Raw genomic sequence first — 26,617 nt, forward strand, 5'->3', positions numbered from 1 at the left:
TAACTGGCTTCATGCTGTTTTTTTATTAGGGTTTATTGTTTGGAAAATTAAGTCTTCTCTCTCAAAGAATGAAAGCTTTTGCCTTTTTTTTTTTAAATCCTTGAGCTTGATTTACTTGAATTACTTGATTTGCTTGAATCTTTGAATTACTTATTTTGCAATGCCTTGTGATAGCAAGTGTTTTAAACCTTTGATATTTGACAAATTTTCCAAAATCAAAGTATAAATTATGTCTTTTTCTGACCAAATTAATCCTTTAAGATATTAGTTTTCCTAAAGTCAAAAGAATGACATAGTTTGGCTTATTTGGTATAAAAATTATATAGAAAGTGTGCTTTCCTTTAAGGAATCAAACTTGACTTATGGAGCCAATAAAAGCCCTGAGGGAAAACTGACCTTAGACCTTTTCCACAGTCTCTGTACAGCATAAAGAATGTAAAGTCGAGTCCCTGTGGTAATTAGACCTTGTCCACAGTCCCTGTACAGCATAAAGTAAAGAATGTAAAGTTGAGTCCCTGTGGCAATTAGACCTTGTCCACAGTCCCTGTACAGGGTAAAGTAAAGAAAATGTAAAGTCAAGTCCCTGTGGTAAGTAAAGAATGTCGCTTTCTGGCCGGGTGCGGTGGCTCATGCCTGTAATCCCAGCACTTTGGGAGGCTGAGGCGGGCGGATCACAAGATCAGAAGATTGAGACCACCCTGGCTAACATGGTGAAACCCTGTCTCTACTAAAAAATGAAATTAAAAAAAAAATTAGCTAGGCGTGGTGGTGGGTGCCTGTAGTTCCAGCTACTCAGGAGGCTGAGGCAGGAGAATGGTGTGAACCCAGGAGGCAGAGCTTGCAGTGAGCCAAGACTGCGCCACTGCACTCCAGCCTGGGTGACAGAGCAAGACTCCATCTCAAAAAAAAAAAAAAAGAATGTCACTTTCTGACAGGCCCAGGGACACTAAGATTATCTTGGGACTTCAAGAAGAGAGGAATTCACCCAACTCATAGGTATTTGATGATACCAATCCATGGCTGGGCTTGACTTTTAAAAAGTCTTATCTGAGATTCCATCTATGGAACAAAATTCCATCAAAGCCAATTTAAAAGCCTATGTAAAAAAAAAAAAAAATTATTCTTGCCACACTGTATACAAAGAATCAGGCCAAGTATAATAGAACAAATCAATCTCACCTGGAGAGAGAAAAATTGTGTTTCAAAACCTATAGTACACCTGTTGTTAGATTCTAGTCTTGCCTAATGTTTTTCAATTTTTATTATTTTCTACAGTTTGGACAGAATTCTAATTTTTCTTGGCTACAAGTCTTCAAAATAATGTTTTCAATTTTTTTCTTCTGGTTTCCTCCATTTTTCTTTATCTTTTTCTTTTTTTTAGATGGAGTCTCACTCTGTCACCAGGCTGGTGTGCAGTGGCACGATCTTGGCTTGCTGAAACCTCACTTCCCAGGTTCAATGATTCTCCTGCCTCAGCCTCCCAAGTAGCTGGGACTACAGGTGTGTGCCACCATGCCTGGCTAATTTTTTTTTCTCATTGAGACGGAGTCTCGCTCTGTCGCCCAGGCTGGAGTACAGTGGCACGATCTCGGCTCACTGCAAGCTCTGCCTCCCAGGTTCATGCCATTCTCCTGCCTCAGCCTCCCAAATAGCTGGGACCACAGGTTCCCACCACCACACCCAGCTAATTTTTTTGTATTTTTAGTAGAGATGGGGTTTCACTGTGTTAACCAGGATGGTCTTGATCTCCTGACCTTGTGATCCACCCGCCTTGGCCTCCCAAAGTGCTTGGATTACAGGCATGAGCCCCTGTGCCTGGCAATTTTTTTTGTATTTTTAGTAGAGACGGGGTTTCACCATGTTGGCCAGGATGGTCTTGATCTCTTGACCTCGTGATCTGCTCACCTTGGCCTCCCAAAGTGCTGGGATTACAGGCGTGAGCCACCGCGCCCAGCCAAGCTATGCGTTCTTAAAGCCCTGGGAACTGAAGATAGACAGCTTAAACTTCAGAAGAAAATAACAGCAACCTATTTACATACATAAGCCACTTTCATGCCTGCCTACTGATGTATGGACTTCAGAGTAATGTGGCCTATATTGATTTTCCAGGATTGTTCTCTTGTGTGTTATTGTTTTTCTCCCTTCCTTCCCCTATTTTCTCTTCACAGGACATGAGACTTCACAACTTGTTAAAAATGAGCTTTCATAATAACTCGAGACCTACCTATCCAGGAATAAGCCATCCTGGCCACGAGAGATCAGACAAAACCTGTGACCAGAGACTCATTTTCTTATGAAACACTTTCTCCAGAAGATTTTAAAAAAGAAAAAGAGGAAATGTGAAAGGAAAATAAATCTTGGGGCTCCCAAATCACTAAACTAAAGGGAAAAGTCAAGCTGGGAACTGCTTAGGGCAAACCGGCATTCCATTGTATCCAAAGTCACCCCTCTGCTCAGTGAGATCAATGCATATCTGATTGTCTCCTTGGGAGAGGCTAGTCAGAAGCTCAAAAGAGCGCAACCATCTGTCTCTTCTCTACCTACAATGTGGAAGCCCCTCCCCGCTTCCAGTTGTCCTGCCCTTGCTTTCAGTCGTCCCACCTTTCTGGACCGAACCAATGTTCACCTTACGTATGTTGACTGATGTCTCATGTCTCCCTAAAATGTATAAAACGAAACTGTGGGCTGGGCGCGGTGGCTCAAGCCTGTAATCCCAGCACTTTGGGAGGCCAAGACGGGCGGATCACGAGGTCAGGAGATCGAGACCATCCTGGCTAACACGGTGAAACCCTGTCTCCACTAAAAAATACAAAAAACTAGCTGGGCGAGGTGGCGGGCGCCTGTAGTCCCAGCTACTTGGGAGGCTGAGGCAGGAGAATGGCATAAACCCGGGAGGCGGAGCTTGCAGTGAGCTGAGATGCGGCCACAGCACTCCAGCCTGGGCGACAGAGTGAGACTCCGTCTCAAAAAAAAAAAAAAAACACACAAAACAAAAAAAAAAAACGAAACTGTGCTCTGACCACCTTGGGCACAAGTCATCAGGACCTCCTGAGGTCATGTCACAAGCACGTGTCAACTTTGGCAAATAAACTTTCTAAATTAACTGAGATCTGTCTCAGATATTCAGGGTTCACAAGCTGCTGCTCCCCAGCTCCTGGATGGCCTGAGTTAGGCAAGTTCCCATGGATGCTTTCTCACCAGCAAGTGTATTACAATAGTACTGTTATCGGAAAGGGGTCCTGATCCAGACCCCAAGAGACAGTTCTTGGATTTTGTGCAAGAAAGAATTTGAGGCGAATCCCTAGTGTAAAGTCAAAGCAAGTTTATGAAGAAAGTAAGGGAGTGAAAGAATGGCTACTCCATAGACAGCCACGCTGAGGGCTGCTGGCTGCCCATGTTTATGGTTATTTCTTGATGATGTGCTAAACAAAGGGTGGATTGTTCATGCCTCCCTTTTTAGACCATATAGCCTAACTTCCAGACATTGCCATGGCATCTGTAAACTGTCGTGGTGCTGGTGGGAGTGCAGCAGTGAGGATGGCCAGAGGCCACTCTCATCGCCATCTTGGTTTTGGTGGATTTTGTCCGGCTTCTTTGTGGCAACCTGTTTTATCAGCGAGGTCTTTCTTTCTTTTTTTTTTTTTTTTTTTTTGAGATGGAGTCGTGCTCTGTCGCCCAGGCTGGAGTGCAGTGACGCGATCTCGGCTCACTGCAAGCTCTGCCTCCTGGGTTCCCGCCATTCTCCTGCCTCAGCCTCCTGAGTAGCTGGGACTACAGGTGCCTGCCACCGCGCCCGGCTAATTTTTTGTATTTTTAGTAGAGACGAGGTGTCACCTTGTTAGCCAGGATGGTCTCGATCTCCTGACCTCGTGATCCGCCCGTCTCGGCCTCCCAGAGCGCTGGGATTACAGGCGTGAGCCACCGCCCCGGCCAGCGAGGTCTTTCTTAACTGTATTCTTGTGTCATCTCCTATCTCCTCCTGTGACTTAGAATGCCTTATCATCTGGAAATGCAGCCCAGTAGGTCTCAGCCTTATTTTACACAGCCCCTATTCACGATGGAGTTGATCTGGTTCAGATGGCTCTGACAGTACCTACTTCGTTGTGTTGGTGGGAGGAGTAAATGCATCGACATGAGCCAGATGCTTAGCGAGGGCTGCATGTGGCACACCGGTGTTGTTATCATGGTTACTGTCATCATGCAGTGATGGGTGGTACTGGGTCAGGCCATGAGAACCTCCAGACAGGGGGGTCTGCCAGAGAAGGGGGCATTCAGCTGAGACCTGAGGCCTGATAGGGATTATTTGGGTGAGGAGACTGTAAGACTGCTGAAGACAACTTTTCAGGTGAGTTACGACCAAGGGTCAGGCTTTGTTACAGTCTCATGTGCAAGGTGAAGGCCCTGATGGACCCCTTTGAAGATTCACTCAGGGAAGGAACAAGAACCACCATCAGCCTCGACACAGAAACACCCTGTGGCTACAGGTCACTTGGCCTGTGAGTGATAGTCATCCGCTGGGTGGGTGCTCAAAAGCAAGCCCAACAGTTCACAAGATTACCATTTTATCAGGAATGCTACTTTCTCTCTCTCTCTCTCTCTTCCTTTCTTTCTAAATTTTATTTTGGCTGGATACGGTGGCTCACGCGTGGAATCCCAATACTTTGGGAGGCCAAGATGGGCGGATCACTTGAAGTTGGGAGTTCGAGACCAGCCTGACCAACATGGAGAAACCCCGTCTCTACTAAAAATACAAAATTAGCCGGGAGTGGTGACAGGCGCCTGTAATCCCAGCTACTCGGGAGGCTGAGGCAGGAGAGTCAAGTGAAACTCCGTCTCAAAACAAAAAAAGAATATTTTATTTTTTTGAGAAAGAGTCTCAGTCACTCAGGCTGGAGTACAGTGGTGCGATCACAGCTCACTGCAACCTCTGCCTCCTGGGTTCAAGCGATTCTCCTGCCTCAGCTGCCTGAGTAACAGGGACTACAGGTGCGTGCCACCACGCCCTGCTGATTTTTATACTTTTAGTAGAGACGGCGTCTGACCATGTTGGCCAGGCTGGTCGCAAACTCCTGTCCTCAAGTAATCCGCCTGCCTCGACCTCCCAAAGTGCTGGAATTACAGGTGTGAGCCATTGCACCCAGCTTTCCTTTTTTTGAGATAGGGTCTTGCTGTGTCGCCCAGGCTGGAGTGCAATGGCACAATCTCAGCTCACTGCAGCCTCGACTTCCTGGGCTCAGGCGATCCTCCAACGTCAGCCTCCCAGATAGCTGGGACTGCACAGGTGCCCGCCACCAAGCCTGGTTACTTTTTTGTATTTTTAGTAGAGATGGGGTTTCACTGTGCTGCCCAGGGTGATCTTGAACTCCTGGGTTCAAGCCACCTGCCTGCCTCGGCCTCCCAAGGTGCTGGGACTACAGGTTTCAGCCACCTTGCCCAGCCCAGACATGCCAGTTTCTTCTCAGAAGGAAGTTCTGCACTGATCACGTTCTTTTCCAGTGGTTTATTTTTATTTTTTATTTTTGAGACGGAGTCTCACTCTGTTGCCCAGGCTGGAGGGCAGTGGCACGATCTTGGCTCAACACAATCTCTTCCTCCTGGGTTCAAGCGATTCTCCTGCCTCAGCCTCCCGAGCAGCTGGGATTACAGGCACGTGCCACCACGCCCGGCTAATTTTTGTATATTTAGTGGAGATGGGGTTTCACCACGTTGGTCAGGCTGGTCTCAAACTCCTGACCTCGTGATCTGCCCACCTCGGCCTCTCAAAGTGCTGGGATTACAGTTGTGAGCCACTGCACTCGGCTTTTCCAGTGCTTTCGAGGAACTAGGTAGAGCCCAGAAGGAAGCTCTTCTGAAGCACATCTATGCCCTGAAGTGGCTGCAGAGAGCAGCCTCCAGAACCGGTGTCTGTGGCAGCCAAAAGCTCCCCAGTGCAAAGCCCATGGCAGATCTGGCCACGATGGGAGGAGAGGCAGCCATCATTGCACAGGTCCAAGAGCTCAAGGAACTCAAGGTCTGTGGGGTGAACCCATGAGTAGGTCAAAGTCCAGTCTTTCAGGGCAGAGCAGGGGTAACGTTAACCCGGCAAGAGACAACAGACACCAAACTCATTGCACCATTTTGCAAATCTCATTCAGCCAAGTCCAGAGGAATGGATATTGGAGGAAAATGATCCTAAATCAGGTGGAACGGAGGCAATCATCACGGGTCCTGGATTGGAAGGGCTGGTGGGTTCTCTGGGAGGGGATTGCTTGTGCTGTGGTTCTTAAAACCAAGGCCCATGCAGCCCAGGGGAATGAAGGTAACATACTAGAAACTCCTTGGTTTACAGGGGAAAAGGCATCCAAAGCCTGAAGGAGACAAGAATGGATCGTGCTTCACCCGCTCTGCCATCCCCTAACTGTCCCGTGAGATGGCCTGCAGGACACCCCTCACCAAGACGTTAAGGGGCATACTGTGAAGCGGGGAGGAGAGTGATGGCACCCTGAGCAAACTCTCGGGAGGCTGCTGGGGACGAACAGGACAATGCTGCCAGGAAACAGGTGAGGAGACCCTGGGTGGGCTGAGGTCACATGGTCGGCCGGGCAGGCGAGGTCGCCGTGCTGGGCAGGCAGAATGGTGGCCTCACAGACCTTGGACTCATTTGCCAAGGAGTTGCCCTCCAGGACAAAAGCAGAGGGCAGCACAGGGGTGAAGGGGCAGCAGTGGTGGAAAAACCCTGGGTCTCAGGCCTGGGCTTGCTCGCAGGGCAGGGGGTTTGAAGTTCCTCTTGCAATTCCTGGATGTGAGTCATTCCCAGACCCTCGGCTAGAGGGACACATCGACGGAAACACCCAAGGCTGTGGATGGCTTCCCCCAGGCTCCCCTGAAGGGAGGCGAAGCCCTTGGCAGGATGGCTGTGTCCTGGAGGAAGGGACGCCCAGGCTCTCAGGGATTACTGGGCACTGGGTCTGAGCTGACGCCTCTTCCCAGACACTATGATGTCTCCACAGTCCTTGGTCAGAGGAGGGCTTTGGGGTCAAGTGACACATGCTTCTGGGTCACAGTCCATCGCACAATGGACACCGTGGGGGTGTGTGAATCCATCTTGTGTTAATTTCCCCAGTTGTCTTTTTTCTTTCCTTTCTGAGACAGAGTCTCGCTCTGTCACCCAGACTGGAATGCAGTGACACAGACACGACTCACTGCAGCCTCGACCTTGACCTCAAGCGATCCTCCCACCTCAGCCTCCGGAGTAGCTGGGACTACAGGCACGAACCACACCTAGCTAATTTTAAAATTTTTTATAGAGCCTGTGTTGCTCAGGCTTGTCTCATACTCCTGAGCTCAAGCAATCTGCCCACCTCAGCCTCCCAAAGTGCTGGGATTACAGGTGGGAGCCACTGTGCCCGGCCATCTCCCCAGTTCTCAAATATGTTATTTGAGTAGAAATTCTGAGCAGCTGGCCAGTGTGTACATGCTCTGCTGACTCAGAGAAGGGCTGTCAAGGTGGGAAGCCCAAGGCAGGCTCCTGGAGCTCCCCTCCTTTATCAGCTGAGGAAACACCAACTACTCTGTCATGTAAAACTGAAAATCTCAGTGGCTTAATATAAAGATGTTTCTCTCTTTCTTTCTTTCTTTCTTTCTTTCTTGGAGATAGGGTCTCACTCTATCACCCAGGCTGGAGTGTAGGGTCAAAATCACAGTTCACCGCACCCTCTACCTCCCAGGCTCAAGCGTTCCTCCCACATCAGCCTCCCGAGTAGCTGGGACTACAGGCACTCACCGCCATGCCTGGCTAATTTTTGTATTTCTGGTAGAGACGGGAGTCTCTTTGTTGTCCAGGCTGGTCTTGAACTCCTGGCCTCAAGCAATCCTCCTGGGCCTTGCAGAGTTCTGGGATCATAGGCTTGAACGACCATGGCTGAGCTGAACCACTGCCATTTTCGATGTGGATTTAAGGGCCTTGTGGAAGTCCACAGCCAGCAGGAGGTGCAGAGACAGCGTGCAGGTTTGGGCAGGGCGTTTGTATGCACCAGGCTTGGGAGTGGTACACATATCATTTCTACCCAAATAAATTCCAGGACTCAATGACACGACCTAGTTGCGAAAGGGACTGGGAAACAGAGGCCTTGGCTGAGAAGTGTGTTCTATCTTGAGCCACTAGTTAGGACATCAGCTTTCTGACTCCTCAGTTTGTCAACTATGGCAGAGCCACCCTCCAGGGGCACCCGTCGTAAGGTGTTATTTCTGGGAGATGTATTTCTAGAAGCTTGTACTAGACACTTCCCAGTGATTCTGTAGGCACCAACTCCCTGTATTAAATCCCTTTCCACTCAGAGTGGCCACACATGGGTCTGTAATCTATACCGGAACTGTGGCTGTCAGTCAGTGAGACATTGAGGACCTGTAAGCCACCGTGTGAGGGGTCACTTGGAGCAGTGTGGATGCTGTCAGCCCTGGGGGTGAGCAGGCAACCCGTGACCTAGATGCCAGAGTCCTCAGTGAATGATAGGATGTGCTTGGCCAAGACTGCTCTACCCCCAGTGCCTCAACTTTGGGGTGTGTGCATGTGACATAAACGTTCCTTCTGTTCATGTGTGTATTCATTGATTATCCATCCAGCGTGCAATCATTTAGCATTTATGTGTGCTCAGTTCTGTGGCTGAATAAGAAAAGCAGATTTCCAACAATATAAGCTAAAACCCATCTATTGCAATACCTGCTGATTAAAATATAATAATATGCCGGGCGCGGTGGCTCAAACCTGTAATCCCAGCACTTTGGGAGGCCGAGACGGGCGGATCACGAGGTCAGGAGATCGAGACCATCCTGGCTAACACGGTGAAACCCCGTCTCTAATAAAAAATACAAAAAAAAAAACTAGCCGGGCGAGGTGGCGGGTGCCTGTAGTCCCAGCTACTCGGGAGGCTGAGGCAGGAGAATGGTGTGAACCCGGGAGGCGGAGCTTGCAGTGAGCCGAGATCTGGCCATTGCACTCCAGCCTGGGTGACACAGCAAGACTCCGTCTCAAAAAAAAAAAAAAAAAAAAAAAAAAAAAATATATATATATATATATATATATATATAATGAGCATTCTTTTGTTGCCTTTTTTTTTTTTTTTTGAGACCGAGTCTCGCACGTCGCCCGAGCTGGAGTGCACTGGTGCGATCTCGGCTCATTACAACCTCCGCCTCCTGGGTTCAAGTGATTCTCCTGCCTCAGCTTCCCGAGTAGCTGGAATCACAGGTGCCTGCCACCATGCCCTGCTATTTTTTTTTTATTTTTGTATTTTTAGTAGAGATGGGGTTTCCCTGTGTTGGCCAGGCTGATCTTGAACTCCTGACCTTGTTATCTGCCCGCCTCGGCCTCCCAAAGTGCTGGGATTACAGGCGTGAGCCACTGCGCCCAGCCCAGCATTCTTTTATATACATAGCTGAGCTTGAAAATAAAACAAAGACCATCCCAGGAGACACAAAATGAAGAGGAAAGTGAAACCAACAGGTAAATGAGTGTGAAATCTGGGGCTTCTCAATACTATGAACTTAAAGCCTTGGGTTTTAAGGCTACGTAGGAGGCAAAAGACAGAGACTCGGGCCTGTGCAATATAAGAAGATGCTCACATAAAATCAGGACATTTGAAGACCCACAGTCTCAGTAAGAGGCTAGAAAAACTAGGAAAGAAATCTGCTTTCCAGGAAAGAGAAATTTTTTTTTTTTTTGAGATGGAGTCTCGCTCTGTTGCCCAGGCTGGAGTGCGATGGCACAATCTCAGCTCACTGCAACCTCCACCTCCCAGGTTCAAGCAATTCTTCTGCCTCAGCCTCCCGAGTAGCTGGGATTACAGGCACCTGCCACCATGCCTGGCTAATTTTTTCTAGTTTTAGTAGAGACGGGATTTCTCCATGTTGGTCAGGCTGGTCTTGAACTCCCGACCTCAGGTGATCCACCTGCCTCAGCCTCCCAAAGTGCTGGGATTACAGGCGTGAGCCACTGTGACCAGCTGAATTTTTTTTTTTTTTTTTTTTTTTTTTTTTTTTAAGACAGAGTCTCCCTCTATTGCCCAGACTGGAGGGCAGTGGTAGGATCTTGCCTTGCTGCAACCTCTGCCTCCTGAGTAGCTGGGACTAAGGCATGCACCACCCTGCCTGGCTAATTTTTGTTATTTTTAGTAGAGATAGGGTTTCACCATGCTGGCCAGGCTAGTCTTGAACTCTTGGCCTTAAACTATCTGGCTGCCTTAGCTTCCCAAAGTGCTGGGATTACAGGCATGAGCCACCACACCCAGCTGAGAAATGAAATATTTTGTAATGACCTCACCACTAGATAGAAATCAGTGACAATTTATGTCCAGGCGCGGTGGCTCATGCCTGTAATCCCAGCACTTTGGGAGGCTGAGGCAGGCGGATCATGAGGTCAGGAGTTTGAGACCAGCCTGGCCAAAATAGTGAAACCCCGTCTCTACTAAAATTAGCCAGGTGTGCTGGTGGGCGCCTGTAATCCCAGCTACTCAGGAGGCTGAGGCAGGAGAATCGCTTGAACCCAGGAGGTGGAGGTTGCAGTGAGCTGAGATCATGCCACTGCACTCCAGCCTGGGTGACAGTGTGAAACTCCATCTCAAAAAAAAAAAAAAAAAAAGTAGCTAGAACTAAGCAATTTAACAAGGTCACAGGCTACAAAGTTTATATGCAAAAGATGGTTGTGTGATAGGTTGAGGTGGGTGGATCCCTTGAGTTCAGGAGTTTGAGACCAGCCTGGGCAACATGGTGAAAACCTGTGTATTTTGTGTTTCTCTACTAAAAATACAAACATTAGCTGGGCATGGTGGTGTATGCCTGTAGTCCCAGTTACTCAGGAGGCTGAGGTGGGAGGACAGCTTGAGCCTGGGAAGTTAAGGCTGCAGTGAGCCGAGATCATGCCACTGCACTCCATCCTGGGCAACAAAGTGAGACCCTGTCTCAAAAAGAAAAAAAAAAAAAAGGTGATTTTGTATATTATCAACAATTAGAAAATGAGGCTGGCACAGTGGCTCATGCCTGTAATCCCAGCATTTTGGGAGGCCAAGGCAGGTGGATCACCTGTCAAGAGTTCACGACCAGCCTGGCCAACATGTTGAGACCCTGTCTCTACTAAAAATAAAAAAATTAGCTGGCATGGTGGCGGGTACCTGTAATCCCAGCTACTTGGGAGGCTGAGGCAGGAGAATCACTTGAACCCAGGAGGCAGAGGCTGCAGTGAGCCAAGATCATGTCATTGTACTCCAGCCTGGGCAACAAGAGTGAAACTCTGCCTCCAAAAAAAAAAAAAAAAAAAAAATAGAAAATGAAATTAAAATTATATTAAAAGTTTTATTTGTAATACATTAAATAACACAAAATTTTTAGGAATGAATTTAGCAAAAATGTGTAAGAACACTACACTGAAAACTACTAAACATTGCTGAGATAAATTAAAGAGGACCAAAATATGTGGGAGGCTAAGGCAGGAGGATTGTTTGAAGTCAAGAGTTTGAGACCAGCCTTGGCAATAAAGCAAGACCCTGTCCCTATAAAATAAATAAGTAAATAAATGAGGGAATATACTATGTTCATATAATAGAAAATTCAATGTTAGTAAGATGTCTATTCTCTCAGTATATTTATAGATTCAATGCGATACCAGTCAAATTCCCAGCAGGCTTTCCTGGGGAGTTAGAAATTGACAAGTTGATCCTAAAATTTATATAGAAATAAAAATGACCTAGAATAGCCAACAAATTAAAAAAGAACAAAGTTACAGGACTTATCTGCTTTCAAGACTTACTATAAAGTTACAGAAATTAAACAGTATGGAATTGAAGAAAGTTATATAGATCAAAGGAAAAGAATAGAGACAGTCCAGAAATAGACCCACACATATGTGGTCAACTGGTTTTCAACAAAAGTGCAAAGGGAATTCAGTGGGAAAAGGAAGTCTTTAAAAATGTTGCCGAGAGGTCCCTAGAATAGTCAAACACATTGAGAAAGAAAGCAGAACCATGGTTCTAAGAGCTGGGTGGAAAGGAGACTGGAGGAATTACTGTTCAATGAGTAGAGCTTAACATGGGGTGATGAAAATGTTCTGGAGATGGTGGTGAGTTCACTTAATGACACAAAATTGTACACTTAAAAATTGTTAAAATGGTAAATTTTGTTATATATATTTTACCACAATAAAAACTAAATTTAAAAATCTTAAAAATGATTCTGAAACAACTGGACATGCTGCTCCCAAACAAAATATGAACAGCTACCTTTTCTTGACACCAAAACCAAAAATTAACTTGAAATTGATTACAGACCTAAATGTAAATGTAAAACTACAGCCTGGGCAACATGATGAGACCCCCGTCTCTTTTTTTTTCTTTTTTTTTTTTGAGACAAATTCTCGCTCTGTCGCCCAGGCTGGAGTGCAGGGGCGTGATCTTGGCTCACTTCAACCTCTGCCTCCCGGTTCAAGTGATCCTCCTGCCTCAGCCTCCTGCGTAGCTGGAAACACAGGTGTGCGCCAACATGCCCAGCTGATTTTTGTATTTTTAGTGGAGACGGGGTTTTGCCATGTTAGCCAGGCTGGTCTCGAACTCCTGACCTCAGGTGATTCACGCGCCATGGCCTCCCAAAGTGCTGGAATTATAGGTATGAGTCACTGGGACTGGCCCCTCATCTCTTAAAAAAAATGAAATAATACAAAAAATTAGCCGGGCGAGGTGGCGGGTGCCTGTAGTCCCAGCTACTAAGGAGGCTGAGGCAGGAGAATGGCATGAACCCGGGAGGTGGAGCTTGCAGTGAGCTGAGATCCGGCCACTGCACTACAGCCTGGGTGACAAAGCAAGACTCCGTCTCAAAAAAAAAAAAAAAAAAAAGAAAAGAAATAAAATAAAATAAAACTATAAAACACAGGAAAAATTTTTTGTGATCTTGTAGTAGCCAAAGATTTTTTAGAGTGAACCCAAAGAATATGAGAACAATTAAACAAAAAAGATAAATTGAATTCTATAATAATGGAAGACTTTTGTTCTTTGAAAGAGGCTATTACGAAAATGACACGGCAAGCCAAGAAATTTGAGAACTTTTGCAATACATATATCTTATAGAAACTTGTATCCGGGGCCGGGCGCAGTGGCTCACACCTGTAATCCCAGCACTTTGGGAGGCCAAGGTGGATGATCACGAGGTCAGGAGATCAAGACCATCCTGGCTAACAGGGTGTAACCCCATCTCTATTAAAAATACAAAAAATTAGCTGGGCATGGTGGCAGGCACCTGTAGTCCCAGCTACTCGGCAGGCTGAGGCAGGAGAATGGTGTGAACCCGGAAGGCGGAGCTTGCAGTGAGCTGAGATTGCGCCATTTGCACTCCAGCCTGGGGGACAGAGAGAGACTCCGTCTCAAAACAACAACAACAAAAAAACACAACAAAACACTTGTATCCAGATTATATAAGGAGCTCCTAAATTTTAATAACTCAAATCACTTAGTTTTTAAAAATGGCAATAGACTAGAACAGACACATCAGGAAAGAAGCTATGTGAACAGCCAATGAGCCACTCCCCAGCAGCCCTAACTCCCTTTGCGTGGTGTGGCCGACTCTCTGGTTTTTGTTGGCTTCTTCATCTCCGATCCCATCTGTGTCATTCCAATCATAACCCATTTGATGGTTCTAACACTAGGATGGATTTATTATTTAAAAATATACATAGTTCTAGGGCCAGGTGCGGTGACTCAGGCCTGTAATCCCAGCAATTTGGGAGGCCGAGGTGGGTGGATCACTTGAGGCCAGGAGTTCGAGACCAGCCTGGCCAACATGGTGAAACCCGGTCTCTATTAAAAATACAAAAATTAGCCTGTAGTCCCAGCTACTTGGGAGGCTGAGGCACGATAATTGCTTGAACCTGGGAGGCAGAGGCTGCAGTGAGCTGAGATTGTGCCATTGCACCCCAGCCTGGGTGACAGAATGAGACTCCGTATCAAAAAAAAATAAAAATAAAAATATATATATAATTTTAAAAATTTTAATCTTTAACTTTATAAGACTAGTCAAGCACAGCACTGATAAGGGGAAAACAGCAGAACAAGGAATTCATTCTTTTTGTCTCTCCTGTGCTGTACCCTTAAACATGGTTACGATGGTAAACTGCATGTTATGTGCTTTTTACTACAATAAAAATAGGTACAGGCCGGGCGCGGTGGCTCAAGCCTGTAATCCTAGCACTTTGGGAGGCCGAGACGGGCGGATCACGAGGTCAGGAGATCGAGACCATCCTGGCTAACACGGTGAAACACCGTCTCTACTAAAAATACAAGAAAATTAGCCAGGCGAGGTGGCAGGTGCCTGTAGTCCCAGCTACTCGGGAGGCTGAGGCAGGAGAATGGCGTGAACCCGGGGGGGCGGAGCTTGCAGTGAGCCGAGATCGCGCCACTGCACTCCAGCCTGGGGCACAGAGCAAGACTCCGTCTCAAAAAAATAAAAAATAAAATAAAATAAAATAAAATAAAAATAGGTACATAGATCTTAAATTATCAGTGGCTTTTGAGAGAGTGGAGAGGTAAACACAGGCAAAACACATAATCTTGAATGAAAAGATAATCAGAATCCTAAATGTGAAATTAACTAGACAAATATTTCTCACTTTTAATTTCACATTATTTTTTTCTTTGAGACGGGGTCTCACTCTGTCTCCCAGGCTGGAGTGCAGTGGTGTGATCATAGCTCACTGCAGCCTTGACCTCCCAGGTTCAGGTGATCCTCCTGCCTCAGCTTCCCAAGTAGCTGGGACCACAGGCACGTGCCACCACGTCCAGCAAATTTTTGTAATTTCGTAGAGATGGGTCTCACTTTGTTGCCCAGGTTGTTCTTAAACTTCTGAGCTCAAGTGATCTGCTCACCTTGGCTTCCCAAAGTGCTGGGATTACAGGTGTGAACCACCTTGGCCAACTAATTCCACATTTCAATGTTAAAACGGTATTTTAAATTTAACACTCTTTCTAAGAATATACAACAAAGATCAGCCATTCCTTTACACTGCTGTTTTGCGGCTAGATATGGAGAACACACGCATTAGAATACACTCCAAAATTTGAACTAGTTTTTGATGATGATAAAATTTAGACTTTTTTTTTTTTTTTTTTTTTTGAGACGGAGTCTTGCTCTGTTGCCCAGGCTGGAGTGCAGTGGCCGGATCTCAGCTCACTGCAAGCTCCGCCTCCTGGGTTTATGCCATTCTCCTGCCTCAGCCTCCCGAGTAGCTGGGACTACAGGCGCCCGTCACCACGCCCGGCTAGTTTTTTTTTTTGTATTTTTTAGTAGAGACGGGGTTTCACCGTATTAGCCAGGATGGTCTCGATCTCCTGACCTCGTGATCCGCCCTTCTCGGCCTCCCAAAGTGCTGGGATTACAGGCTTGAGCCACCGCGCCCGGCCAAAGTTTAGATTGTTGACCAGATGCAGGCATGGGTTAAGCATTTTACACACACTCACCTCATCTGGCCCACACAATGGCCCAGGAGGCTGAGAACTGACCTGTGAGCCTCTGAAGGCAGATACCTCCCTCTCAACCAGGTCTGCCATCTGGCCACAATGAATGAGGAAATGGAACAGTTTGTACTATCGTCCCCAGCTTAGCTGAGCACACATGGAGACATAGGAAGGCTAGGAAGCTTTCCCAGGCCACCTGGGTATTTGGTGCCTGAGCTGGGCATTTGCTCCAAAGTCCAGCTCTTGAACTTCTCTGGGAAATGTATTGTTCCTTGAAACCAAACTGCAGAAGTGCTATCAGATTTCAGGGACTAAAATTAGAAATTCGAACCCCTTCAGAACCTTCCCTGTCTCCCAATCTGTATTTCTTCCAGTGTGGCTTTCTTCTCGAGCCTGCTTAGCTTTGGATGTAAGGTGTGTTCAGGGTGGTAGGGCCCCAGACGCCGGCTGTAGTGTGAGCGTGGCTTTCTTCTCAAGGCTGCGACTCGGTCACCAGCAGCTCCTGAGTTCACAGCTGTCCTATAGATCCCAAGAGTGGAACCAGTCTCCTCATTTTAAGAGACGTACAATCTTAGAACAGGATTCACACTGGCCCCACTTGGGCAACATGGCCACTGGCTTCTCTACTGACTAGCCATAGTGGCCCTGGACAAGCTACCTGTTTGTTAAATGAGGACAGTAACAGTGGCTCCCTGAGTGACTTCGTGATGACGGAATGAGAGCTAGTATGTGTAATACACTTAGAAGGGCATGTATGTGCTCAAAAACCTTAGTGAACAATCCATTTTCATAATTCTCACTGCACATTTCTTTTCCATTTAAACATTTCCCATAAATCTTTGTGGTGGTTCCAAGCAAAAAAGGTTTTTCTGTGAAACTGTCACTATTGCCAGCTTTGGAGTTTGAATTATGTGACCCTTTGTGGTCCTGGCCACAAGGCCAAGGCACTGACATAAAAGAAGTGCTGGGCTAGTGGCACAAGAGACACATCCGGGTTATTCAGGTACTTACATAGATCCAGGCCCAACACGAGCTCATAACTCCTGGTCATAAAACTCTCACAGAAACAATCCACCGAGTGTAAGAATCAGTCCACACCACAAAAAGCAGAATCAGACCATCAAAAAGTTCACATAATGAAACTATTGGCCAGAAATTTTAAAATAAATATTTTTGAAATAATTAAAAATAAAGAAGAGGCTGGGCACAGTGCCTCATGCCTGTAATCCCAGCACTTTGGGAGGCTGAAGCAGGTGGACTGCTTGAGTGTCAGGAGTTTGAGACCAGCCTGGGCAACATGGGGAAACCCTGTCTTTACAAAAAACTTTAAAAATTAGCTGGGCATGGTGTTGCATGCCTGTAATCCCAGGTACTTGGAAGGCTGAGGCAGGAGAATCACTTAAACCCAGGAAGCAAAGGTTGTAATGAGCCAAGATCACAACATTGCACTCTAGCCTGGGCGACAGAGTGAGATCCTGTCTCAATAATTAATAAATAAATATATACAGTCTAAAGGATGTACTCTCAGGAAAAAGAAAATTGAACCTAGAAGGAAAGAATGAGAGGCAAGAAGGCCAGGCGCTGTGGCTCACGCCTGCAATACCAGCACTTTGGGAGGCTGAGGCAGGTGGGTCACCTGGGGTCAGGAGTTCGAGACCAGCCCAGCCAACATGGTGAAACCCCGTCTGTACTAAAAATACAAAAATTAGCAGGGCGTGGTGGCAAGTGCCTGTAATCTCAGCTACTTGGGAGGCTGAGGAAGGAGAACTGCTTGAACCCAGGAGGCGGAGGTTGCAGTGAGCTGAGACCCAGCCATTGCACTTCAGCCTGGGCGACAAGAGTGAAACTCTGTCCCAAAAACAAAACAAAACAAAACTCAATAACATGTAACTAAATCTAAATAAGCATTTATTTTTCGACAGTGAAAGTAAGAGACGACTAATTTGGAGATAAAAACAACAGGGACAGAACCCTACAGGATGAGAGGAGTGACTGGAGGTTAAGTGTTCTATAGGATGAGAGGAGCGATTGGAGGTTAACTATTCTAAAGTCTTTTTATTACACAGAAGGAAGATAGAGATACTAATTAACTTTAGACTTTGTTAATTATGCATGTGCAAAGTTTAAGTGTATTTATAAAAATGACAGAAAGAGAATGCATAACTTCCAAACCAATGGGAGTTAGAGGAAAGGAGAAAAAAGAAAACTTGATCAATCCAATAGAGGCAGAAAGAGAAAAAAGAAGCAGAGAAAAAAACTGCAAATGGCATGAAATAAGATGGTAAAAATCAGTTAAAGTATATCATTAATCACAATACGCATACTTTTAAAGATTAAAAATTGTCAGACTGGGTTTAAAAAAATCTAACTGTACATGCTATTTAGGAGGCACACTGAAGATAAAGACAGAAAGGATAAAAGGAAAATGATGGAAAGATATATGAGGCCATGAAGAAGTGTGCTGTAGCTATATTAACTGTTGGAAGAAATAAAATTAAGACAAAAAGCTTAATTAGAGATAAAGAATGGTCTCACATAATGATAAAAGGATGAATTTATCAGGAAGCTGTAATAATTTTAAACTTGTTAGCATTTAATGACAAAGCCATAAAGTATATAAAACCAAAACTGGCAAAATTTCAAGAAGAGACTGACAAAGCCACTGCCAGAGCAGAGATACAAACACATTCCTCTCAGTAATTTATAAATCAAACAGACAAAATATTACAAAGTACACAGAACATGTGAATGAAATAAACAAGCTTGATCTAATGGTGTTATATGTGAATATAATGAATATATATGAATTAATGTATCATAGATATGAATTATTGTTTCATATATATGAATCAGTATATGATATAGATATCAATATATATAAGAATAGATATACCTGTACCCAACAATTCCTACTGAATAAATAGGAAACATTTACAAAAATGGACCATGTAGAAGGATACAAAGAAAGTCTTCATAGAACCTCAAAATATCAGTATTATCCAGATACCTCCTCTGACCATATATAATAAATTATCAGTATCCAGGGGTTAGTCTTCCCCCAACAAAAAACAATATGCATTTGAAAATATAAATAAGCATACTTTTCAGCAATTCCCAAGCCAAAATAGATAATTGGTATTAGAAAATCAGAACAAAACGGCCAGGGGCAGTGGCTCATGCCTGTAATCCCAGCAGTTTGGGAGGCTGAGGTAGGTAGATTACCTTAGGTCAGGAGTTCAGGACCAGCCTGGCCAACACGGTGAAACCATCTCTACTAAAAAATGCAACAATTAGCCAGGTGTGGTGGTGGGCACCTGTAATCCCAGCTATTTGGGAGGCTGAGACAGGGGAATTGTTTGAACTCAGGAGGCGGTGGTTGCAGTGAGCCAAGGTCACGCCACTGCACACTCCAGCCTGGGCGACAGAGCGAGGCTCCATCTCAAAAAAAAAAAAAAAAAAGAAATTCAGAACAAAACTAAATGAAAATACTACTTATCAAGAATTAAGGGAACAGGTGTGTGACTGTAGTCTCAACTACTCGGGAGGCTGAGGCGGGAGGATGGCCTGAGCCCAGGAGCGGGAGAGTGGGGAGGCTGCAGTGAGCTATGATCCCACCAGTCTAGGCAACAGAGTGATACTCTGTCAAAACAAAAAAACAAAAAAACAAAAAAACAAAAACACAGGCTGGTCTGAGTGCACTCAGTGGCGTTTACAGCTAACTGATCACAACCAGCCACAGTTACTTGTTCCTTCTTCACTCTCACTGTTTCACTTGACTAGCTTTAAAAAGTAAATTTTTTTTTAAAGGAAAGCTTAACGGACATAATGAAAGTGGTACTTCAAAATTTATAGGTTTATGAAGAAACAGAAAAAAAGACAAAAGAGAAACACTGAAAATTAATAAGCATTAAGCTCCATTTAGAAAAAGAATCAGGCTGGGTGCGGTGGCTCACGCCCGTAGTCCCAGCACTTTGGGAGGCCGAGGTGTGCGGATCACCAGAGGTCGGGGCTTCAAGACCAGCCTGGCGAACATGGTGAAACCCCTGTCTCTACTAAAAATACAAAAATTAGCTGGGCGTGGTGGCTCACACCTGTAATCCCAGCATTTTGGGAGGCCAGGATGGGCAGATCATGAGGTCAAGAGTTTGAGACCAGCCTGACCAACATAGTGAAACCCCATCTCTACTGAAAATACAAAAATTAGCTGGGTGTGGTGTGGGTGCCTGTAATCCCAGCTATTCAGGAGGCTGAGGCAGGGGAATCGTTTGAACCCAGGAGGTGGAGGTTGCAGTGAGCCGAGATCATGCCACAGCACTCCAGCCTAGGCAACAGAGCGAGACTCCATCTCAAAAAAAAAAAAAAAAAAGAAAGAAAAATAATCATAAAAACTCAAAAAAGTAAAGAAATAAACATAAGAACAGAATAAAGTAGAAAGCAGAGATGATCAAAAAATGAAAAGCTAATTCTTTAGAAATAGATTTGCATTCCTAGAAAAATAAAACTTAAATAAGATTCAAGATAGAATGGAACCTAAATATACCTATAGATATTCAATAACTAGATGCCATAAAAACTTTACTCCCTGCAAATACTGTGTATTCAAGGATGCCTGCCTTACACAAGCTGGTCTGGAGTCTGGGAGAGGGACTGATCTGGAGAGGGGAAGCTGGGTGTGGACTTGCAGATGGAGGCTGCTGTGCTGACCTGGCACACAGTGGGAGCACTGCCATGCATCAGGGCTGTGCCGGGGGCTTGGACACTTCAGTGAACCAAACCGGCAAAGGTCTCTCTCCACTGGGTGCCTACATTTTGGCAGGGAAAGAAAGACAGTAAAGCACAAATAAGTGAGTCAGAGTATGCTAGAAGGGGCCTCCGAAGGAAGGCAGGGACCAGAGTGAGGCAGCGGAGCAGTGTGGGTCCAGGCAGGCCCACTTGGGAGAGGAAGGTGGAGGGAATGGCCTGGGAGCAGAGGGTCGTCTCCCCTGACTGAGGTGTGGAAGCCAAGGGAGGTGAAGGTTCCGGGGAAGTTAGATGGGACAGGACAGAAACGTGCCTGTGGGGATAGCAGCAAAGGGTGCTGGTGTTGCCTTCGGTGATCTTTCCAGGGAAGTGGTCGCCCATGGTTTGTGGGCAGAGCGAGACGGAGGGTAGGGAGTGAGTGAGAGGGGCCGGGGGAGCCATACTGAGGGGTGGGGAGGGGACAGCTCTGAGTGCAGCTGAAGTGAGGCCAACAGCTCTGATAAGGGAGAAGGCAGCGGGGGGCAAACCCAGGCCCACCCGAGGTCCTGAGGGTGGGAGGGGGTGTGAGCCCCCTTGCTGGAGAGTGTATTAAGACAGAAGGGCTGAGGTTTGGGAGGTGTCACAGTAAGTGCTGAGGCAGGGAGGGCCCTTGCAGTGGCCTCAGCCTGGGGGTGGCAGCGAGGCAGTGGGCTGGGGTCCATCCAGGGCTTGGTTTGCCCCCCACCCGTGTCCAGCACTATTCTGGGTGCTTTGCCCACATGAGCTCTCCCAGGCCTTGTGAGGCCTATTTGTGTCTAAATGTGTGTGGGGGCAGGTGGGGAAGAAGTGGGGATGGTGAGAAGGACAGATCTTTCCAGAATTTTGGCCGTTGGAAGGAAGGGAAAGCCTAGGGGCCATGGTGTCCTGTAAATCCCCACCTTGCAGGTCAGAGACAGGAGATAAGAGGGGGTAGGCCTGGGCCCAGGGTGGCCCTGCCTGGCAGGTGGGGTCTGGTGGGCCTGAGGGAGGGTCCTCAGGAAGCTTGGGGAGGCCGTAGGGAACGTTGGGATTATTCTCAACAAAATAAGGGGCAAAGACACCCCGTGTCCCTTGGCTTCCTCTCCAGGAACCCACCCGGAGGACGTCATGTGTGTGAGTGCTTGTGGGTATTGTTATTTTTGCTGTTTGCCGGGGTGGCGGTGGAGCTGGGGAGTGACTCAGGCTTGGACTCTGTTCACGATGTGAGCATCACGCGTGCCAGGCACTGTGCGGAACCCAGGCTGAGGGAGGCACGGGCAGGGGCTTCAGTGTTGCCCTGGGCAGTGGGTCTTTGACCCAGCTGAGTCTGGGGACCATCTGTGGTCTAGCATCTATCTGTGGGCTGCCGGTTGGTGAAGATGTGAGATTTTCTCTTGAAAGGCTCAGTGGCCACAGCCCCAGTGCTGGCCTGGGTGGCTGGATTCACCTGGGCTGGTGGGTTGGCAGGAGGCGGCTGGTGGGGCCCAGAGGTCCAGTCTAAGGGTTGGGGGTTGTAAGGTCTCTGGGTCCATCCAGCCAAGGGCAGGCTTGCAGGGAGAGCCCAAGGGAGAGGGAGGAGGCCCAGGGCTGTGGAAGACCTGGTTGTGGAGAGTCCATCACTGGTGGACTCAGAGGCCCCATCCACCACCTTGTGCTGGCCACAGTGGGATGAAGGGCCGGCACCTGGGAGCAAAGGCAGGCAGAGGTGGTGGTGTGAGGGATGGCAAGGAGGGTTAGGGTTAGGGCTGAAGGAGGGGTTGGGAGGGAGTTGGGGGCCTGGGTGACCGGGGTGGGAGAGACACGGGCAGGAAGACGGTGGAGACACGAGGTGGGCCAGGAAGCACTAGTTTCCTCTCTCCAGGGCTGGGCCACAGGAAATCCAGCCCTCGTGCCTTCCAAGGTGCTTCCTGCAGATAAGGGAGCCTCCAGGGCCCCTTCCTGCTCCCTGCTCCCGGGACCCCCACCCCTCCCATCCTGCCCCTTCCCCTGGGAGACCCTCAACTGCACCACTCAGGCCAGGCCAGTGGCCTTGGGAGGGGCCTGGACAGGGGGTGGAAGGTCTGTGATGCTGGGACCACAGTTCCCGGGCAGGGAGCAACCGTCCAGGAGTGGGGAGAACGCAGGAGTGACCCACACACCGCACTGGAGGCTCCGCTCTGCTGGGTCAGTGGTGTCCTGGGTAGGTGGGAGGAGCAAGCCAGGCTGGTCCCAGGGAAGAGCGGTCCTGCTCTGGGGTTGACCAGAGGCTGTTTTGAGGGGAGAGGGCTCATCAGAAACACTCTATATGGGGTTAGGGGTGCTCTGGGGTGAGCAGGCGGTGGAGGTGGATCTGTGGGGCGGGGGGGGGGCTGTTCTTGGAGGGGGTGTCACGCTCTGTTCGGTGTGGGTCAGGGTGTTTAGGATGGTCCAGGTTGTGGCGGGTGGGGGAGGGTAGGGAGGTTTTTCTACGTGTATAGGGGCCGGAGCAGTTCAAGGTTATTCCTGGGAGGCTCAGGCAAAATCCGTTTTGTGGGTGATCTGGAGCTGCTGTTGGGGAGGCTGGGGGTTAGAGGCTGTTTTCCTCCTTAGGCAGAAGGGTTCCCCCGGCCAGGCTCTTCTGTGAACGTTCTCAAGCTCTGCCCTCAGGAGGCCAGCGGCTTCTCTACGAGGATCTGGGGCTGCTCGGGGGCGGGAGTGGGGGGTGGGGAACGCCAGGCAAAGCGGGTTGGGAGAGTTCTGTAGGAGTTGGAGCTATTTCGACTTAGGGGCTGCTCTTGGGGGCACAGGGGCTCGCAGTGCTGGACAGCTCCGAGAGGCCGCTCAGGGCTGGGGGGCCTGGTGCGCCCCGATGGGGCGGCGGTGCTGAGCTAGTTTCTTTACTGAGCTCCCCCCTCCTCCGCCCACTCATCACCCCCCCCGCGTTGCCACGACAACGCGTAAAACTAAAATTCACTTCCCAGTCGCAGGTGGAGACTAGTAGCGCCCCCTCCCCTAGGCCCTTCCCCGTAGGTCGCGCCCCCATCCCGTCGTCGCTAAGGTGACGGGGAGGGGGCGACAGGCGTTGGATCCGGACCGGCCAGGGGGCCTTCGGGGGAAGTCCGGAGCAAACTCCCCAAACTAGGCTGGGGTGGGGGAGCCGCGCTGAACACGGCAGGGCGTGGTCGAAAGGGTTAATTCGGAGGGCCTCTCGCCAAGGCGGTGGGAAGGCCCTGGACCCTCCCCGGTCTGGAGGTCCCCGTCGTCCAACCCCCAGGCCTGGGGCAGGGGTGGTCCCCGCCATCTCCTCCGGGCCTGGAGCTGGGGGTCGGTGGAGTGGGGGGGAGAAGTCGCCACCTCCGGAAATTAATTGTTTTTCTTTCCCCTTCTCGCCCTACCTTGGTCTTCGTGCCCCAACGCGGCCCCCACCCCAGCTCCGGGACCCCTTCCTCCGCCGCACCATCCCCGGTGGTCCGCGGATGCCCGCCCGCTGCGGAAGGGCGGCGCGGCCCTTGCTGCTCAGCCACTCCCCCCCCACCGAGGCCTAGGACTCCCCCCCACCCCGGCACAGCCCCCCAGGCCCCCCGCCCTGTGGCTTGGCCCCCGCCCTCCGCAGACACCTCCCACCCCCACCTGGGACCCCGCAAGTAACCCCCCCACGCTGGCCCTGAGCCCTCCCGGCCCCCGCCTCCGGCGCAGCCCCCTCGCCACCCCCGCTTCCCTCCCGTCTCAGGCCCCCTCCCCCCGCCGCCCCCGCCCCCGGGGAAGGCAGGCGCCGAGCTGAGCCGGGGCCGATGCAGCTGAGCCGCGCCGCCGCCGCCGCCGCCGCCGCCCCTGCGGAGCCCCCGGAGCCGCTGTCCCCCGCGCCGGCCCCGGCCCCGGCCCCCCCCGGCCCCCTCCCGCGCAGCGCGGCCGACGGGGCTCCGGCGGGGGGGAAGGGGGGGCCGGGGCGCCGCGCGGAGTCCCCGGGCGCTCCGTTCCCCGGCGCGAGCGGCCCCGGCCCGGGCCCCGGCGCGGGGATGGACGGCCCCGGGGCCAGCGCTGTGGTCGTGCGCGTCGGCATCCCGGACCTGCAGCAGACGGTGAGCCCCGCCGCCCTGGGCCCGGCCGTGCCCCTGCGCTCCCCGCCCGGGATTCCCCCACCCCCGCCGGGCGCGCCCGGCGCCTGGGACCCCCGGCCCACGGCTACTCACCCCTCCCCCGCCGCCTCCGCCGGGACCCTCCCCATCGCCAGGGCGGGGCCCCGGGAAAGCCCGGCCCCTGGGGCGGGGCTTCGACCGCGGTTCGCGGAGGCGCGGGGTCCCGGGCGCCGGCTCCCGAGCCCCGGACTCCTTCGGCGGGGGCCCGGGGCTCGGCACCCCGCGTGGGGCCAGCGGGGCGGGTCCTCGCTCCCGGGCCTGAGCTCACAAGCCCGCTCCGCTGCAGAAGTGCCTGCGCCTGGACCCGGCCGCGCCCGTGTGGGCCGCCAAGCAACGCGTGCTCTGCGCCCTCAACCACAGCCTCCAGGACGCGCTCAACTATGGGCTTTTCCAGCCGCCCTCCCGGGGCCGCGCCGGCAAGTTCCTGGATGAGGAGCGGCTCCTGCAGGATTACCCGCCCAACCTGGACACGCCCCTGCCCTACCTGGAGGTAAGTGGCCGGCGTGGGTGAGCTGAAGCGCGCGCCGGGTGGACCACCAAGCTCCGTGGCGGGACCAGTGAAGGGCACGGCAGTGGGGAACACAAGTGGGAGGAGTGAGGGTGGAGGCAGTGTGTGTGTGTGTGTGTGTGTGTGTGGGGGGGGTGCTGTGTGCAGAGTGCAGTGAGTGTGTACACTGTGCAGCGAGCAGGCACAGTGTGTGCAATGAGTAGGCACAGTGTGTGCAGCGAGTGGGCACAGTGCATTTAGCGGGCACAGTGTGTACAGTGAGTGGGCACAGTGTGTGCAGTGAGCAGGCTGTGTGCCTGGTAAGGATGTACAGTATGGGCAGTGTGCAGTGTGTGCAGTGAGCGGGCAAGGTGTGCACAGTATGTACAGTGTAGCAGGCACAGTGTGTGCAAGTGGGCACAGTGTATGCAGTGAGTTGGCAGTGTGAGCAGTGTGCAGTGAGCAGGCACAGTGTGTGCAGTGAGCGGGCAAGGTGTGCACAGTATGTACAGTGTAGCAGGCACAGTGTGTGCAAGTGGGCACAGTGTATGCAGTGAGCTGGCAGTGTGAGTGGTGTGCAGTGAGCAGGCACAGTGTGTGCAGCGAGTGGGCACAGTGTGCAGCGAGCAGGCAGTGTGCCCAGTAAGGATGTACAGTATGGGCAGTGTGTGGTGTGTGCAGTGAGCAGGTAGTGTGCTCAGAAAGGATGTACAGTATAGGCAGTGTGCAGTGTGTGCAGTGAGCAGACAGTGTGCTCAGAAAGGATGTACAGTATAGGCAGTGTGCAGTGTGTGCAGTGAGCAGACAGTGTGCTCAGAAAGGATGTACAGTATAGGCAGTGTGCAGAGTGTGTAGTGAGCAGGCAAGGTGCGCACAGTATGTACAGTGTGAGCAGTGTGCAGTGTGTGCAGTGAGTGTATGTAGTGAGCAGGCAGTGTGTGCAGTTAGCGGGCACAGTGTGTGCAGTGGGTGGGCAGTGTGCACAGCATGTACAGTGTGAGTGGTGTGTGCTGTGTGCCGTGAGCCTGTGTAGTGAGTGGGCACAGCACAGTGAGTGTGCACAAAGTATGCAATGAGCATGTACAGTGTGTGCAGTGAGCACATGCAGTGTGTGCAGCGAGTGGTGTGCAGGGTGCAGTGCGCAGTGTGTGCAGTGAGTGTGTACACGGCATGCAATGAGCAGTGCGTACAGCATTGCAGTGTAGGGCAGTGAGTATAGAGTGAGTGGGGTTGTGATTGTGGTAAGCAGGATGTGCAGTATACAGTGAGCAGTGTGCACAGTGTGTGCAGTGTGGGCTGTGTGCAGCACATACAGAGTGTGTGGTGTGTGTAGTTTTGAACAGTATATGCATTGAGCAGCATGGGTGGTGTGGATGCTGAGCAATGTTCTCCAGGGAGGAGTGTGAGCAGGAGTGAGTGCCGGAGGGGTGTGTGGTGTGAGCAGGGCTATCTGTGTGCACATTCGTCCCTTTCTCCAGTTGTGAAGTCTTGTGAAGGCCAACCTAAGTCCCCTCCTTTGCTCACCCATGCATGGTGTGAAGATGTATTGAGTGCCCTGCTAGGCATGGGGACACAAACTGGGTCAGTCCTGTGGAAGGTCTTGAAGTTTGGCAGGGTGGAGGGGGGTGCCCAGCTGCAATGGGCATTGAATAAGGATCTTGTGAGCTGAGCTCAAAATTGGGCGGGCCTCCGTGGTGGCACAGGAAAGTGGGGTCACTTCTTCCTGGAGGGTGTAGGGGGACGTCTACGAAGGTAAGCCTGGAATCAGGCCTTCAGAGAGGAGTGGGATTTTGCAGAGAATCCTGGGGTTGGGAAGGAGACAGGACAGTGCA

General features: G+C 50.0%; 1 protein-coding gene across 3 annotated transcripts in view; it reads left to right on the top strand.

Moving 5' to 3' along the window:
* Positions 1-23,938: 23,938 nt before the first annotated feature.
* The window catches only part of LOC105489734 (SH3 and multiple ankyrin repeat domains 3), a 39,571-nt gene continuing 36,892 nt past the window's right edge, over positions 23,939-26,617 (top strand). For all 3 annotated transcript variants that reach the window (XM_071080846.1, XM_071080847.1, XM_071080848.1), the window contains exons 1-2: positions 23,939-24,241; positions 24,585-24,788. In XM_071080846.1, coding sequence (XP_070936947.1) covers positions 23,954-24,241; positions 24,585-24,788 — 492 coding nt within the window. In that variant the 5' untranslated portion in view covers positions 23,939-23,953. The remainder of the gene's footprint in view (positions 24,242-24,584; positions 24,789-26,617) is intronic.

The sequence above is a fragment of the Macaca nemestrina genome, chromosome 15 (genome assembly GCF_043159975.1).
Source record: "Macaca nemestrina isolate mMacNem1 chromosome 15, mMacNem.hap1, whole genome shotgun sequence".
Taxonomy (NCBI): Eukaryota; Metazoa; Chordata; class Mammalia; order Primates; family Cercopithecidae; genus Macaca; species Macaca nemestrina.